Source organism: Oryza sativa, chromosome 3 (genome assembly GCF_034140825.1).
Source record: "Oryza sativa Japonica Group chromosome 3, ASM3414082v1".
NCBI classification, from domain to species: domain Eukaryota; kingdom Viridiplantae; phylum Streptophyta; class Magnoliopsida; order Poales; family Poaceae; genus Oryza; species Oryza sativa.
In genome coordinates, this window is record NC_089037.1 from 28,353,874 (window position 1) to 28,367,500 (window position 13,627).

The 13,627-nt window shown below is 39.8% G+C and overlaps 1 protein-coding gene across 3 annotated transcripts in view; it reads left to right on the forward strand.

Annotated features, from left to right (window-relative positions):
* The first annotated feature begins 6,236 nt into the window (after window positions 1–6,236).
* The window catches only part of LOC4333768 (inositol hexakisphosphate and diphosphoinositol-pentakisphosphate kinase VIP2), a 16,705-nt gene continuing 9,314 nt past the window's right edge, over window positions 6,237–13,627 (forward strand). The window contains exons 1-12 of one of the 3 annotated variants that reach the window (XM_015776870.3): window positions 6,237–6,599; window positions 7,007–7,066; window positions 8,069–8,134; window positions 8,278–8,361; window positions 9,235–9,298; window positions 10,301–10,454; window positions 10,725–10,795; window positions 11,258–11,362; window positions 11,854–11,946; window positions 12,792–12,866; window positions 13,234–13,319; window positions 13,413–13,619. In XM_015776870.3, coding sequence (XP_015632356.1) covers window positions 10,424–10,454; window positions 10,725–10,795; window positions 11,258–11,362; window positions 11,854–11,946; window positions 12,792–12,866; window positions 13,234–13,319; window positions 13,413–13,619 — 668 coding nt within the window. In that variant the 5' untranslated portion in view covers window positions 6,237–6,599; window positions 7,007–7,066; window positions 8,069–8,134; ... (1 more) ...; window positions 9,235–9,298; window positions 10,301–10,423. Of the gene's footprint in view, window positions 6,600–7,006; window positions 7,067–8,068; window positions 8,135–8,277; window positions 8,362–9,234; window positions 9,299–10,300; window positions 10,455–10,724; window positions 10,796–11,257; window positions 11,363–11,853; window positions 11,947–12,791; window positions 12,867–13,233; window positions 13,320–13,412; window positions 13,620–13,627 lie in introns of those variants that run through there. The other 2 variants (XM_015776869.3, XM_015776871.3) reach the window with 2 other exon arrangements.

Consider the following 13,627-nt stretch of genomic DNA (forward strand, 5'->3'; position numbering starts at 1 on the left):
AAAAAAATTTGTGCAAATATAAAAAACGAAAAGTTGTGCTTAAAGTATTTTGGATAATAAAGTAAGTCAAAAAAATAATTCCAAAATTTTTTGAATAAGACGAGTGTCAATCAATGCAAGAAAAAAACTCAAAATCCCTTATATTATGGGACGGAGGGAGTATGATATTACGATGGTTTTACAATTTAGCCAGGGTAGGTGAAGGTTATTTTGCTTTCGTTTCAAGATATTCTATTCCATGAGGAATTCGGGACGAACATATACTACTCCCTGTTTTGTAAAATATAGTAATTTGTAACTATAAATTTAAACATATTTTATGACGGAGCTGAGGTTATAGACAAGAAGTCAACTATAACGATCTCATGTGGAAATAACTGTACTGCACCAGTATAATCTAGTAGTACTGCATAAGTACATCTTCCTTTTTTTTTTTTAAGGGTGGCATATATCCCCCTAAAAACAAGGGTTGCATATACTATTATTCACAGATGGAACCTGTATTAATTATTTCCTTTGTACAGTGGGATTATTGTGAAAGGGATCAAATCAACAATGGTAGTGCTTACCCCCCACGTGAAGATGCTAAATGCAAGTTATTCCTTTGATTTGTATTTCAGCAGCGCCACTCAATCTATCTCTTTTACGCTCAGGAGCTTGAGACGGTGAACCACATCCTCCTTGACTGCGTGTTCGCTTGGCAGGTCTTGGTTCCGTTGTTGTCGCCTTGTGATTGGGCTGCCCTCTCTCCTCCTCGTGGCAATTGGCTCCAGAATTGGTGGCCATCTTTTAGGACATGCTTACCTGATCATCTCTGTGCCGGCTTCGACTCTCTGGCCCTCCTGGTTTCTTGGCAACTGTAGAAGGAACGAAACTTTAGGGTTTTCGACTTTACTCTCTCTTCGGTCTCAGTGGTTCTAGAGTCCATCCTCACTGAGGGCCATCTATGATCGTTAGCTGGCGTTGCTTCTTTCGGGTTTTTTTAGAGGGTAGTGTGGCTCTGCCCCCTCCCCGCTGATTGGAGCTGTGTCCAGCCGTCGTAGCAGTCTCTTCATTTTTCCTTGTTTTTTTTTTGTCTTTTCTCATTTCCCTTGGCATAAGCCGGTATGGTTGATTGCATTGTGTAAACAAACACTCTTTTTTCTAATATATTGACATACAATCTTTTTACGAGTTCGTGAAAAAAAATAGTGCTTAACCCCCGAATCATAGCGAATAGACCATAGTGATTACTACTGAATATTACCTCTCTAGTTTACAATTCAAAGACTAAAATAAGTCAACAATATGCTATTCCTTTTGTGCTATAAAAAATCAACCTAAAGCTTTATCCAGATTCATAATATTAGAATATATCATATCTGATAATAGATTAATATATTATAGGACGGATGGAGTATGGAAGAGACCTTCTGGGCCCACATGGAGATAATGTAACTAAAGCTACGATCCCGGATCTCACATTCACCTGGGCTCCACCTGTTGCCATCCAACCATATATCATACCAGTAAATATATGTTAAACTGCTACGAGTCCCCGAGAACTGATGGTCGATCAGCTCCGTGAGTTACACAAGACCTAAAAAACTTCTCAATTGAAAAGGCAAACGCTGAATAAATGTTATTTATTGTCAATGTCTAATTAGACTTTTCTTAAAAATATATATAAATATGTGTAATTTTGTAGCGTTTTACTTGCTTTCTTCTTCGTTGATAGATGATTACGATAATTAGCCACCTGTTTTTTTAGCAATAACTAGGAGTAACTAAGAAAAGTAACCAATTCATTTGAGTAGGGTTGGCAATAGGGTGGGTCAGGGCCGGGTTGGGCTGGAACGACCCCGGCCTCCACCCGGCCCTAGCCCCGAGTGGAGTTGCGGGGCCAAATCAACCCTCGGCCCCGGCCCCTACGGGGCCCCGCAACCCGACTGGGGACCCGCAGTCACCAGGGGAGGACTGGCGGAGGAAGAGGCTCGCGTGCGTCGCCTGCTTGTCAGTCGTCGGGCTTGCCGTGGCTGTGCGTTGCCCGCGTGTCGCCCTCGCTCCGCCCACCGCCAGCCCGCGCGTCGCTTGTTCGCTCCTCGTTTGCCGCCCATGCGCCGCCCTTGTGCCGCCAACCCGCGCGCCGTTGCCTGGAAACAGGAGGGAGAAGGGCGTGTGGCTGCGGCCCGCGTGCGACTGGAGGCGGAGGGAAAGAGGATGGCCGGAGGGGAGAGGGCGAGATAGAGGGGCGCGCCGGCGCAGTGGCGTGGCGGTGGCGGCTAGGTGAGGAGGGGGAGAGTACGCCATGAGTGATGGGTGGTGGGGTTGTGTTATGGGTAGGGTTTTTCTCAAGTCGGGTTGGGTCTAATGGGCTATATTTAGGATTGACGCTATATTTAAAAGTCCGATATACCTCCTCCGGAGCCCCGCGGGTGGAATGCCTCCCCCGGCCCCTCACTCGCCTAATTGCGGGGCCCCGGCCCCGACTCCCTGCGGGGTAAAAACCTCACCCGGCCCCGGCCCTGTGGGGGAAATTGCTATCCCTATATTCGAGTATGTTAAATCCGAGTAAACCAAAATAGTAAAAAAATGTTAACGAACTAGCCGTTTCAATACTTCTATCCACATTATAGCAGTTTAAAAAAACAAGTATGTGAGGTGGTGTTGGCGGTGGGATACATGTTGAGTTGTCTTTTTTTTTCTCTCTCTAAATTTGTAAGAGAAAATTAGTGATGTGTATGTAGATTACCTAATACTACCTCTGTCATAAAATAATTGTGATTCTAAGTTATTTAGTACACATTAAGATTTAAAAAGAAAAAAAATATGATACCCCTTATTAAATGATGTATAGGTAAGAGTAAAAAGGTAGTTGAGGGTAAAATATGGAGACATTTGAATGATATGTGATTAATAGGACCATTAGTATTCTATTGTGACAATTATTTTAGTACAAATTTAAATCACAGAAATAGAATTATTACGACACAAAAGTAGTATTTACTTATGAAATGGAATCAATGGTTATTATCCAAGCCCTCTGCTTTGTAGTAGTAGCTACAAAATGACTCATGTAATTTCGTTTTCTCATTTTAAATTTCGGAGATTATGATGCATTGCTGGTTGGCTAAGGATGAAATCAGGAGCGTTGATTACGCTAATCTGATCAAAGCATCTCAAAACCTGCCTTGAAGCAATTAAGCAACTTTCAATGTAACAACTCCAGTATTTCTTGTTCCATCCCCTGTCCAAAGCAATTCATCAATTAGGAGCGTCTAGCTAGTTCCATAAAAAGCAACTACTAGGAGTGTCCAGCTAGTTCAATATAAAAAGTATATGATCGGCTATGATTATGTCTACCTTATGTTAAATTAGCTCCAATAATTGATTATTATTTTTGAATTTAAAATCACTCGAGAACGATCAAATAAACCCGATCGGTATATAGCAGCAAGTCATTAGTTGGTACTGGTAGCACGCGTCATGATAGACAAACGTGGATAACCTTGCTATTTGGACAGAACCAAACAATATTCTTGTACCACAGCTTTATTACCATTGAAAAAAACATATGAAAATACATAGTTGGCACACCCTTTTAAAATAGTATTGTTTTAATGATAACAGTAAACCACTATAAAAATATATATAATTAAACAAATACATTGTCCCATGAGAACTATATAGTAAGTTTGTCTTAACAAATTTAGAGCTAGCGGGCTACAAATAGCGAAATAAAAATTCGTCGACAGGTGATTAGCCCTTCTCATCTTCCACGTACATACATGACAACAATCGCATTTATGTTAGCCCTATCGTGCTATAATAACTAATGGCGGTAGAATTAGACCGTTGCATGTCTCCGTTATAGTATAACTTTTAGTTGTGACGTGAACTCCAACCAATTTACGTGCATGCATGGGAAACGTTTGCGTTTCTAATACTCTAGCATGACGTGTATTCATGCACGACATTCGTCTGTAACTGTTCACGTGTAGGCCTCTCGTTTTAGTGCTAACGAGTCTCTATCTAGATACTTTAACTGTAGTACTAGTTCTCATCAAGTAAATAGAAAATATATTCCTATCACCTATGTTTCAAATAAAATTTTCTCTTAAACTACTCATCCGATTACACGGTTATGTTCGTAAGAATTAAATCTTTCTAACAAGATCTCATATGATTATATTTTGATGAAAAATTACAAATTACTTTTATAGTATATCTAAATTACTTTTAGATTTCACTAAACTACTTCTTAAACATATAAAAGTAATTTCAGTAAAGCTTAAAATTAATTTACATATATTATAGAAGTAACTTAAAACAAAAAGGAAGTAACTTTGTCATGACATTAAAAGTAGATCCGTTATGGAGGTAAAAGCGTGAGTATATCTAGAAATTAAATTTAATCAACACAAATAATGGAATTGACTAAAAATGATAATAAAATAAACAACTCAAAAATATTATGAATGTATAATAAGTAATTTAATCAACTCGAAAAAGTAATTTATATATATGATAAAAGTAACTTAGATATATAATAAAGGAAAAAGTACGAATTACCCCCCTAAACTATCACGGTCGTCCGAATTACCCCCTGAACCATAAAACCGACATTCTTCACCCCCAACTATACAAACCGGACGAATTACCCCCCTCGACCCAATCCGTAGTAGTTTTGGTCTACATGGCGTACGCGTGGCAGTCCAGTCAGTATTATATATATATATATATATATATATATATATATATATATATATATATATATATATATATATATATATAATATTGGGACCCACCTGTCATAGAGCCTTCCTCTCTCTCTCTCACTCTTCCCTTCTCTCTCTCTCGGTCATCGGCAGGCGGGGGCGGCGGCCTCGGTGCGGAGCTGCTGCGGCGTTGGACGGTGACGCAGAGGCGGCGGCTGAGGGCGGTAGCCTCAGCGCGGAGCTGCGGCGGCGGGGGCATCGGCCTCGGCGCGGAGCTGCGCGTTGGCGAGCTCGCGGTTGCAGCGCTTCCTGCCGTCCTCAGCCGCCCTCAGCCGCCGCCCCCGCCACCCTCTCTCTCCTCCCTCCCTCTCTCTCTCCTCCCTTTGGCGCGCCCTCTCTCTCCTGTCTCCTGAAATAGTTGGTCATCAATCGTCTTCTTCGTCTCCTCGCGATCTGATTCTTTTCTGTCACCGTGTTATGGAGGTGAGTCATGGAGATATATGCTTTGCATTTCGTTGCCTTTGTTCTTTGCAACACAAGCAGAGAAAGACGAGGACCTCTTCAAGGCTCCCCGGTTCCCGGCCAACCCCTACAACTGCAGCAAGGGGAGGGAGGAGAGAGAGGGCGCGCCAAAGGGAGGAGAGAGAGGGCGGCGGCTGGAAGCGCTGCAACTGCGAGCTCGCCAACGCGTAGCTCCGCGCTGAGGCTGAGGACGGCACGCCGCCCGCGGCCGCGCGGGCCTCGTCCGCCTCGCCAACGCGCAGCTCCGCGCCGAGGCCGCCGCCTCCGCCTCCGCGTCACCACCGCCGTCGCAGCTCCGCGCGGAGGCCGCCTCCCTCAGTCGCCGCCTCCGTGTCACCGTCCGACGCCGCCGTAGCTCCGTGCCGAGGCTGCCGCCCCAGCCTGCAGATGACCGTGAGAGAGAGAGGGGAAGAGTGAGAGAGAGAGGAAGAGTGTATGACAGGTGGGTCCTACAATTATATATATATATATATATATATATATATATATATATATATATATATATATATACATATATATAATGCTGACTGAACTGCCATGTGTACGCCACGTAGACCAAAACTACCGTGGATTGGGTAAGGAGGGGTAATTCGTCCGGTTTATATAACTGAGGGTGAAGAATGTCCGGTTTTGTGGTTCAGGGGGTAATTCGGACGACCGCGATAGTTCATGTGGGTAATTCGTACTTTTTCCTATAATAAAAGTAATTTATAACATAGATATTTCTTTTATTAAAATATAGTCATGTAATATCTTGTTATAAAGATTTAATTGCAACGAACATAATAGTGTAATCGGATTATAAATCAGATAAATAATTTAAAAGAAAAATCTGTAAGAAGAAGAAAAAATACATGTATTATTTAGTGTCCTAGTAGGCAAGATGAGTCTCAGTTAAGACAGTATAGATTGCGGTCTCTGAATAGTCACGTCCTTTTGAAAGCAAACGGGATTCATTAACCTAACGGGGGTGGCCACAGCATTAAAACCAAGGCAATCCCCCACAGCACCGCCTCCACCCTCCACTGTGCAACCGATAAGAGCCAGCCTCGGCCTTCTCCTCCTTCCTCCTTCCTGCGACTGCGAGCGGGAGCCCGCGGCTACCAACCCGGCGGCGGCGGCGGCGGCGGAGAGGAGAAAGCTGTGTGGAACACGGAGAGGTGGAGAGCGTCTCCGGTCTCTTCCAAAGTTTCCACCCGAGGAGGAGATCAAATCTTGGCCTCTCGAGTCAGGCCCCCCGCGTCCGCGTGGGAATCTTTCCAGATTCGCGCGCACGCTCCGTGGACGCGGATCGGGAGCGGGGAGGGGGACGTAATGGTGGTGGAGGGGAATGGCCGCGCCGACTCGATCACCATTGGCGTCTGCGTCATGGAGAAGAAGGTCGGGGGGATCTTGCCGCCCTTTGGTTCTAGGACTCTCGTTTTCTTTTCTTTTTCTTCTTCTTCTCTTCTTTTTTTTTGGGTGGTTCACGTGATCCGCGAACGCATGGATATGGCTGTTTGATTTGGTTTTCCTTTCGTTTTTTTTCCTTTTCGATCTCTCCTGTGTTCACTAATCACTTATCTGTTCTTTCTTTTGGACGTCTCTGGTTCCTTGATCGATTCGTGCTGTTGCCGTGCGTTTCTGGTTCTTGATTTGATTCGCCTTGTTGCCGTTACTGCGGCTGCCTATTGATTGATTTGGCCGGTTCTTGAGGAATGAGGTTTCTAGTCGCGCCGCTGGTTCTTGACTATGATTATGATATGGTCTAATCAATCTCTTGATTTTTTTTTTGTTTTTCTCTGCAGGTGTTCTGCTCTCCTATGGAGCAGATTCTTGAGAGGCTCCGTGCATTTGGAGAATTCGAGGTACGCGAGATTTTTTTTTCCAAGCCGTTTCTCTTTCTTTGTTCGATCAATTTGCAAAAGTGGAAACGGGTGTGCGATTGAAGCTTGTCATGTGGATCAGTGGATGGGTGGATGGAATTGCATACGATAAATTTTCTTCTTTTTGGTAAAAAAAATTGCTTTTTCGAAATATTTTATGGCGAGACATCCGTGAATCTTTGTGGATACCAATTTATTCTGCATCTTTTCTTTGTGGATACCAGTACTTGAGGTCCCCATCATGTGGTTGCTTTTGCGGTTTGTCCCCAAATGTTTTGTCTTATAGCAACTAGGTCCCTTAATCTGTACTGGACACGAGTGATCTCTCAGTTTCTTTGCAATATTCTTTTTGGGTGGACTTAAGTTCGCCTACTTTGCTTTACCGATAATTTAGCCACTATTGTCAATTAAATATTTGAATGTTAGCACTTGAGTACTCCATATCCCCCATTTTTTATGCACCAATGTTGACTCCTTTTAAGTATATAAGCTATTGAGCGGTGCTTTAATATGAACCGGGATTCCCTATCAATTAAACAATGGTGTGAAATGCAATGGAAATCTTAACTTTCTGCAGACGATAAGGCATCGGATTTGGTCCACGGCATGCATATATTAATCCATTTGCATGTTGTTCTTTGCATTCTACTCGGGACCACTGACCACTTCGTCATTCTTTATGCATTACCGTAGTTCGAGCTACATCACATGTCACTAATTACTCCTTGCTTCCATTAATTCATCATGTTGCTTCTTTTGTTTTATGTTCCATACTTCATATATTTTATCAAACCTGTTGATAAACCTGGACTGTACTTATTATTTTACGCTTCAAATTTCTCTATTTTTTATCTCAGGCATACTTAATCTCATTATTAATTACTCTATCTGAACTTCATTTTATTAATTGATGTTTAAGTTATGTGCAGAAAGTTGAAATGTTTCAGATCAATTGTCATTCAGCATTATTTATTTGTCTTGCAGATTATAATATTTGGGGATAAAGTTATTCTCGAGGATCCTATTGAGATGTATGTAATGACAACTCAGGTTATTGATAACTTAATCATTGTTCTTTTCAAGTATAGGTTTATCCACACTACTTCTGTAGTATTTTTTTATGGCATAAATGTAGTGCATGCTTGGCTGTAAGTTTACGAGTAATGTCTCACTTATCTGCATTTTATGTCCAGTTGGCCAAAATGCGATTGCTTGATTGCCTTCTATTCATCTGGTTTCCCTCTTAAAAAAGCTGAGGCTTATGCTGCTTTACGAAGGTATGAACTGTTTCCTTCTACATTGTTATGTTGGCATAAATTCTATTATGATTTAGCAAATACATCCCTGTTTCTAAAATGATTTATAGAGCACTTCTCAAAATTTTTATTATAATTTGTCGTATCATTTTTCTTGGAATGTACATGATGATTCTTATACAACATTTAGACAACTAGGCCGGCGTCAAGGAAGTGTTCCTTTTATTTTTGAAGTTCTGTTTGTTCCTCTTCAATATTATCTTACGTCTTATTTTAAGCTTTTGCTAGTGTAGTACCATACGTTGCACTGGTTTTCATATAAATGTCATGCATTCTCATTCAAAAAATGCCCAAATAGTTATATTTAAATGTAAACTAAATACAACCATATGGACTATTCATCCATATATACACATGTGTACACGATGCAATTATTTTCTACAACCCTAGAAAGGTTCACCCTTGCCTGCAAAGACCCATCCACAGAAAATCAGTGTAGTGTGGAGCACACTGCACATCATCACCATCTTCCATCACCAACTCTTATCAACAAGCTTCTTATATGCATCTAGATATTGGAACATTGCTATTGATCTGTGTAGTATACCAGATATCTCACTGGACATGAGTTGATCAAGAGAGCATTGAGAAAGTGGAAAACTTTTACTGTTTCTTACAACCACTGGAATTTCTTTGCTGTTAATTACTTTAAATAAAATGTTAAAGTAAGAACCGCCTCACACCCTCACCAGCTCACCTTATTGAGGGTGATTTTTTTTTTCCTTGAAGTGAATAGAGGTTACCTTTTCTGTTACATTTGGTGATTTTAGTTTGCCCATATCTCCCAGTTGTCTTGCATTTTGTAACAGCAGTCTTATCCTCTATAAATGTCAGGCCTTTTTTAGTGAATGAATTGGAGCCACAACACCTACTTCACGACCGCAGAAAAGTATATGAGGTATTTCCATGGCATTCATAGTGTCTTCTCTTGCGCTCAGTAAAACACATGATCTTTATTCTCTGATTACGTACACTCCTAGAATAAATATATATGTTTTATCTTTAACCTCTGTGAGAAGTGATCTTGTTATCTATGTTGGAACAGCATACTAGCATTGACCTATTAAGAGTTTCAGTTTAGCATTACTGCTCTCAAAGTGTCTTTACTTAAAAGTGGATTTTCCAGAGCTCCGATAGGCACTCCTGTCATATTTATAGTTTCAATAAATTGTGTTATGGGGTTTCCCCTGCTAGATAAAAAAAAATTCTGTTGTTGCTCTGCGTGGGGTGTTTACCAAGGTGTCAGTGAATCACTTGACATTTTTGGAAGATAAAATAAAATGTTAGTGAGCCAGTTGACATTCTTGGAAGATTCATCTACAGGTAGTATAGAAGATATTCATTTATGCAGTTACTAGTTGAATACCCATGTGTTGCAACGGACTTCAAGTAAATATTCCATATATTTTATAATTGAGGAGTTCTATATAACTCTGGAAGAAAACACATAAAATTTTCAACCAAACATCAGACATAATTTTCAGTCATTCACAAATGATCTACTAATCAAGAGATCCCACCAACTCAAGAAATGGTGGTGGAGTGGCAGACGACCACCAACGCACCTAGTTTCTTCTATATTGTACTGGCAGCACATATGTTTACAGGAGTACTGAAGCACGAAGTTTAACAGATGACATTTTTTTTTAAAAAATCTAAGGTTATTTCAGCTTGGGTGTACTTTTGATTGCCACTGACCGAATTGGCTAGCATTCTAAATATTTTATTTGTATGTATCTTCCACATCTTGTTTATCAGACACCAAGTCGCTCTTCCTCAAGTTGCAATAATTTTCTAGTAATTATGGGATGTGTTTTTCATGATTTCTCATTTACTCTTCCAAGTTATTCTTTGGAATAATTACTAAATTTTGCTAAATGCAATCATTTTCATGATTAAGCATCTGGAGAAGTATGGAATTCCTGTACCCAATTATGCTCTTGTCAATAGAGAATATCCGTACCAAGAGTTAGACTACTTTATTGAGCAAGAAGATTTTGTTGAGGTTCATGGAAAGCGATTTATGAAGCCCTTCGTGGAGAAACCTGTCAATGGTAATTGCCAGTATTTATCTAATTAACTTATTTCTGCTGTACTGTGATTCGTCTCTTTGAATTGTTGTTTCCATTGCCTCATTGGCACTGCTGTGGTTGATTTTGCTGTATGCATGAAAGCATACACTATATTTTTTTTTGTGCTGAGGGTACAACAGTGAACGAAATACTATCATTTTAGCCTCCCTTTTTATAGTAGTATGGCTTGTTAGTCTATGTTTCACTCACAATGATCAATTATACGATAACTGATTCCTTAATCCTTTTCAGGGGATGACCATAGAATAATGATATATTATCCTAATTCTGCTGGTGGTGGAATGAAGGAACTGTTCCGAAAGGTAATTTTGAATGTAGCACGCCACAACAGTTTAAGTTTCATGCATCATACTTACCACTCTTTTACCGGGTGACTGTAATTACCTTTCCCCCTTGAGTCCTTAAACCTGCCAATTGCTTTGATTCTTTGGCTTCTGGAAAACAAAGATACATGAAAACATATCTCTGGAGTTATTTTGAGTTGAGGATCCATGCCTTTTATTTTCTGCAATTTAAGGAAAAAGGGGCCAATGTTTACCTAATTATAATTGCTATGCTATCACATGGCTTGAATGCTTGATCCCTTGCATTTCCCTTTGCAGAATTCAATTGTTAGCTCCTTTATATTTTGTTTGTCAACATGTCAGGTGGTTTCTAAACAGAGGAAACCAAACAACATTTTCTGTTCTTCATGTATTCTTATGTATTTTTCTTGTATCTGGATACAAAAATAAACTTTTTGTTATATTTCTGATTAAATGTAGGTTGGTAACCGATCTAGTGAATTTCATCCTGATGTCAGGAGAGTGAGGCGTGAAGGATCTTACATTTACGAGGAGTTCATGCCTACTGGTGGGACGGATGTTAAAGTAAGAAAACTTTTGCAAGTGTTCTGTTCTTTTAGTTGGGCAAGTGTTCTGTTTCAACTGCTGTACACTGAAAAATAGCATATTAGTTTCACTTTAATGGTTCTGGCTGTTCTCTTAAAAGGATTCATGAATCTATTTCTTTCCTATGTTCAGCTTTGTTTTGGAAAACCTGAAATTGAATGGACCTATATCCTTGCAGTCAGCCATATACAATTTATTTATGGATGAGAAGCTTCTCACGGTCTCACCAAATGTGGAAACTATCCATGTTCACATTTCACAAAAGAAAAATCATTTGGCCTATTTTTTCCAATAAAAGAAAGTCGAGCCTCAGTGTGCTCAGCTCCTTTTATTGGATTCTTTGTCTATTTTGACATGGTTCATTCAACGGTTTGGAGAGCTTTTGCATTGAGTAAATCATGCAGGGAACATATGTTCCAAAAATTTCACTTTTCTGGCTTCCGTCTAAATTATCACAAAACTATTTTCAGGTTTACACAGTTGGCCCAGGATATGCACATGCTGAGGCACGTAAATCACCAGTTGTTGATGGTGTTGTTATGAGGAACCCTGATGGGAAAGAAGTGAGCGATTACACATGTTTTTTGTTAAATTCATTTGAATATGCATTGATTTGTGTTGTTCAAAGTTCATGTTGTGCCATGGTATTTGCTACATGAAAATAGAAAAAATCCACCTAAAATTTGTGTTATCATCACTGGTATGAAACCTGCACATATTTCATGTGTTTCCAAGCAAATTCACAGTCAAGCAGGTCTCTTTGCTGAGATGTCCACATCTGTTAGGTCAAATTGATACCGTTTTCCACAATGGACTTCTGATTGTTATTACCAGCTTTAAGGTTTTATTCGATATTGAAGTCAACTTAAACTGGGCATGCTTTGTGCAAACAATTTTACATAATGTAGCCAAGAACAAGACAATGGATTGATTTTTGGTGGTTTGGCAATTTGTTAAATGATTATACCGTGGAGTATGGTAAAAACTCTGGTATCAATATATCGTGAACTAGCATTTTTATTGTATATTACTCATCAGTGCATAGAAGAAATAGTCGGACTATTTTTTGGGGTGAGAACTTGCTGTATTGCACCAGGCTGTAATTGGCTACCCTATAGTCAGACCAATGTGGACAGGCATGGAGCAATCAACCTATGGCTAATGATAATTAATAAAACCTTATTATTTTTAAGATCATGGAGTTTGTTAATTGATACACACAGTAGTTTAAAAATCTATTGGCTATTTAATGGATGTTGTTTAGTAATGTTTGAATTATGACTCTAAATTAAGTTTCTTGACACGGAGCTTTTCATCTACTCCATGAACAATGTGTCATCCTCTTCATTTCTTGATATTCCTGTTTCCTACCTGTCATCTTTCTTACCTTTTATTTTATTACTTGAAGGTACGGTATCCTGTGCTTTTGACCCCTACAGAGAAACAAATGTCAAGAGACGTGTGCAGTGCTTTTAGGCAGATGGTAAGCTAGCTTACTTTGTTATATCTTAAGTTTATTTTGAATATCCTATGAAATGAACGCCTAGATTAATTGTGCCTTTTATTTTTGTTTTGTTTTGCTTGAGAGTGAATTCTTCAACTGATACTGCAGCAGACTTATATAATCTAGTTACGTTTCAATTTGCAACTCTGCTGAATAGATAAGGTGTTGCATGTTGTCCAATTTTTGGGGGAAGTAGTATGTTTTACTATCTCTATAGTTATGCTTTAGATACTTTGCATCTATCGTGTTTGCTTGCTTCTCATCTTCTTTTCATGATAACCGCCTTGCGTTTATCATAGTATTTCCTAATATTCCTATTATGTTCTGATATGACTTGTTTCCATAGGTTTGTGGTTTTGATCTCTTAAGGTGTGATGGAAGATCATATGTTTGTGACGTTAATGGATGGAGCTTTGTGAAGAACTCGTACAAGTAATTTATTTAATCCTAGTGTTCTTTTCTTACAGACTGTCTATGGACCTTAATTAGTTCTGAAAGATTTGCGTAAGTTTTTCTATCATTCAGGTATTATGACGATGCTGCATGCATCTTACGAAAGATATTTCTAGATGCAAAGGCACCTCATCTTTCTTCAACCATCCCTCCAAGCCTTCCTTGGAAATCTAATGAACCAGTTCAGCCCACTGAAGGTCTTACACGACAAGGAAGTGGAATAATTGGCACATTTGGGCAGTCAGAAGAATTACGTTCTGTCATTGTTGTGATACGCCAGTAAGGAT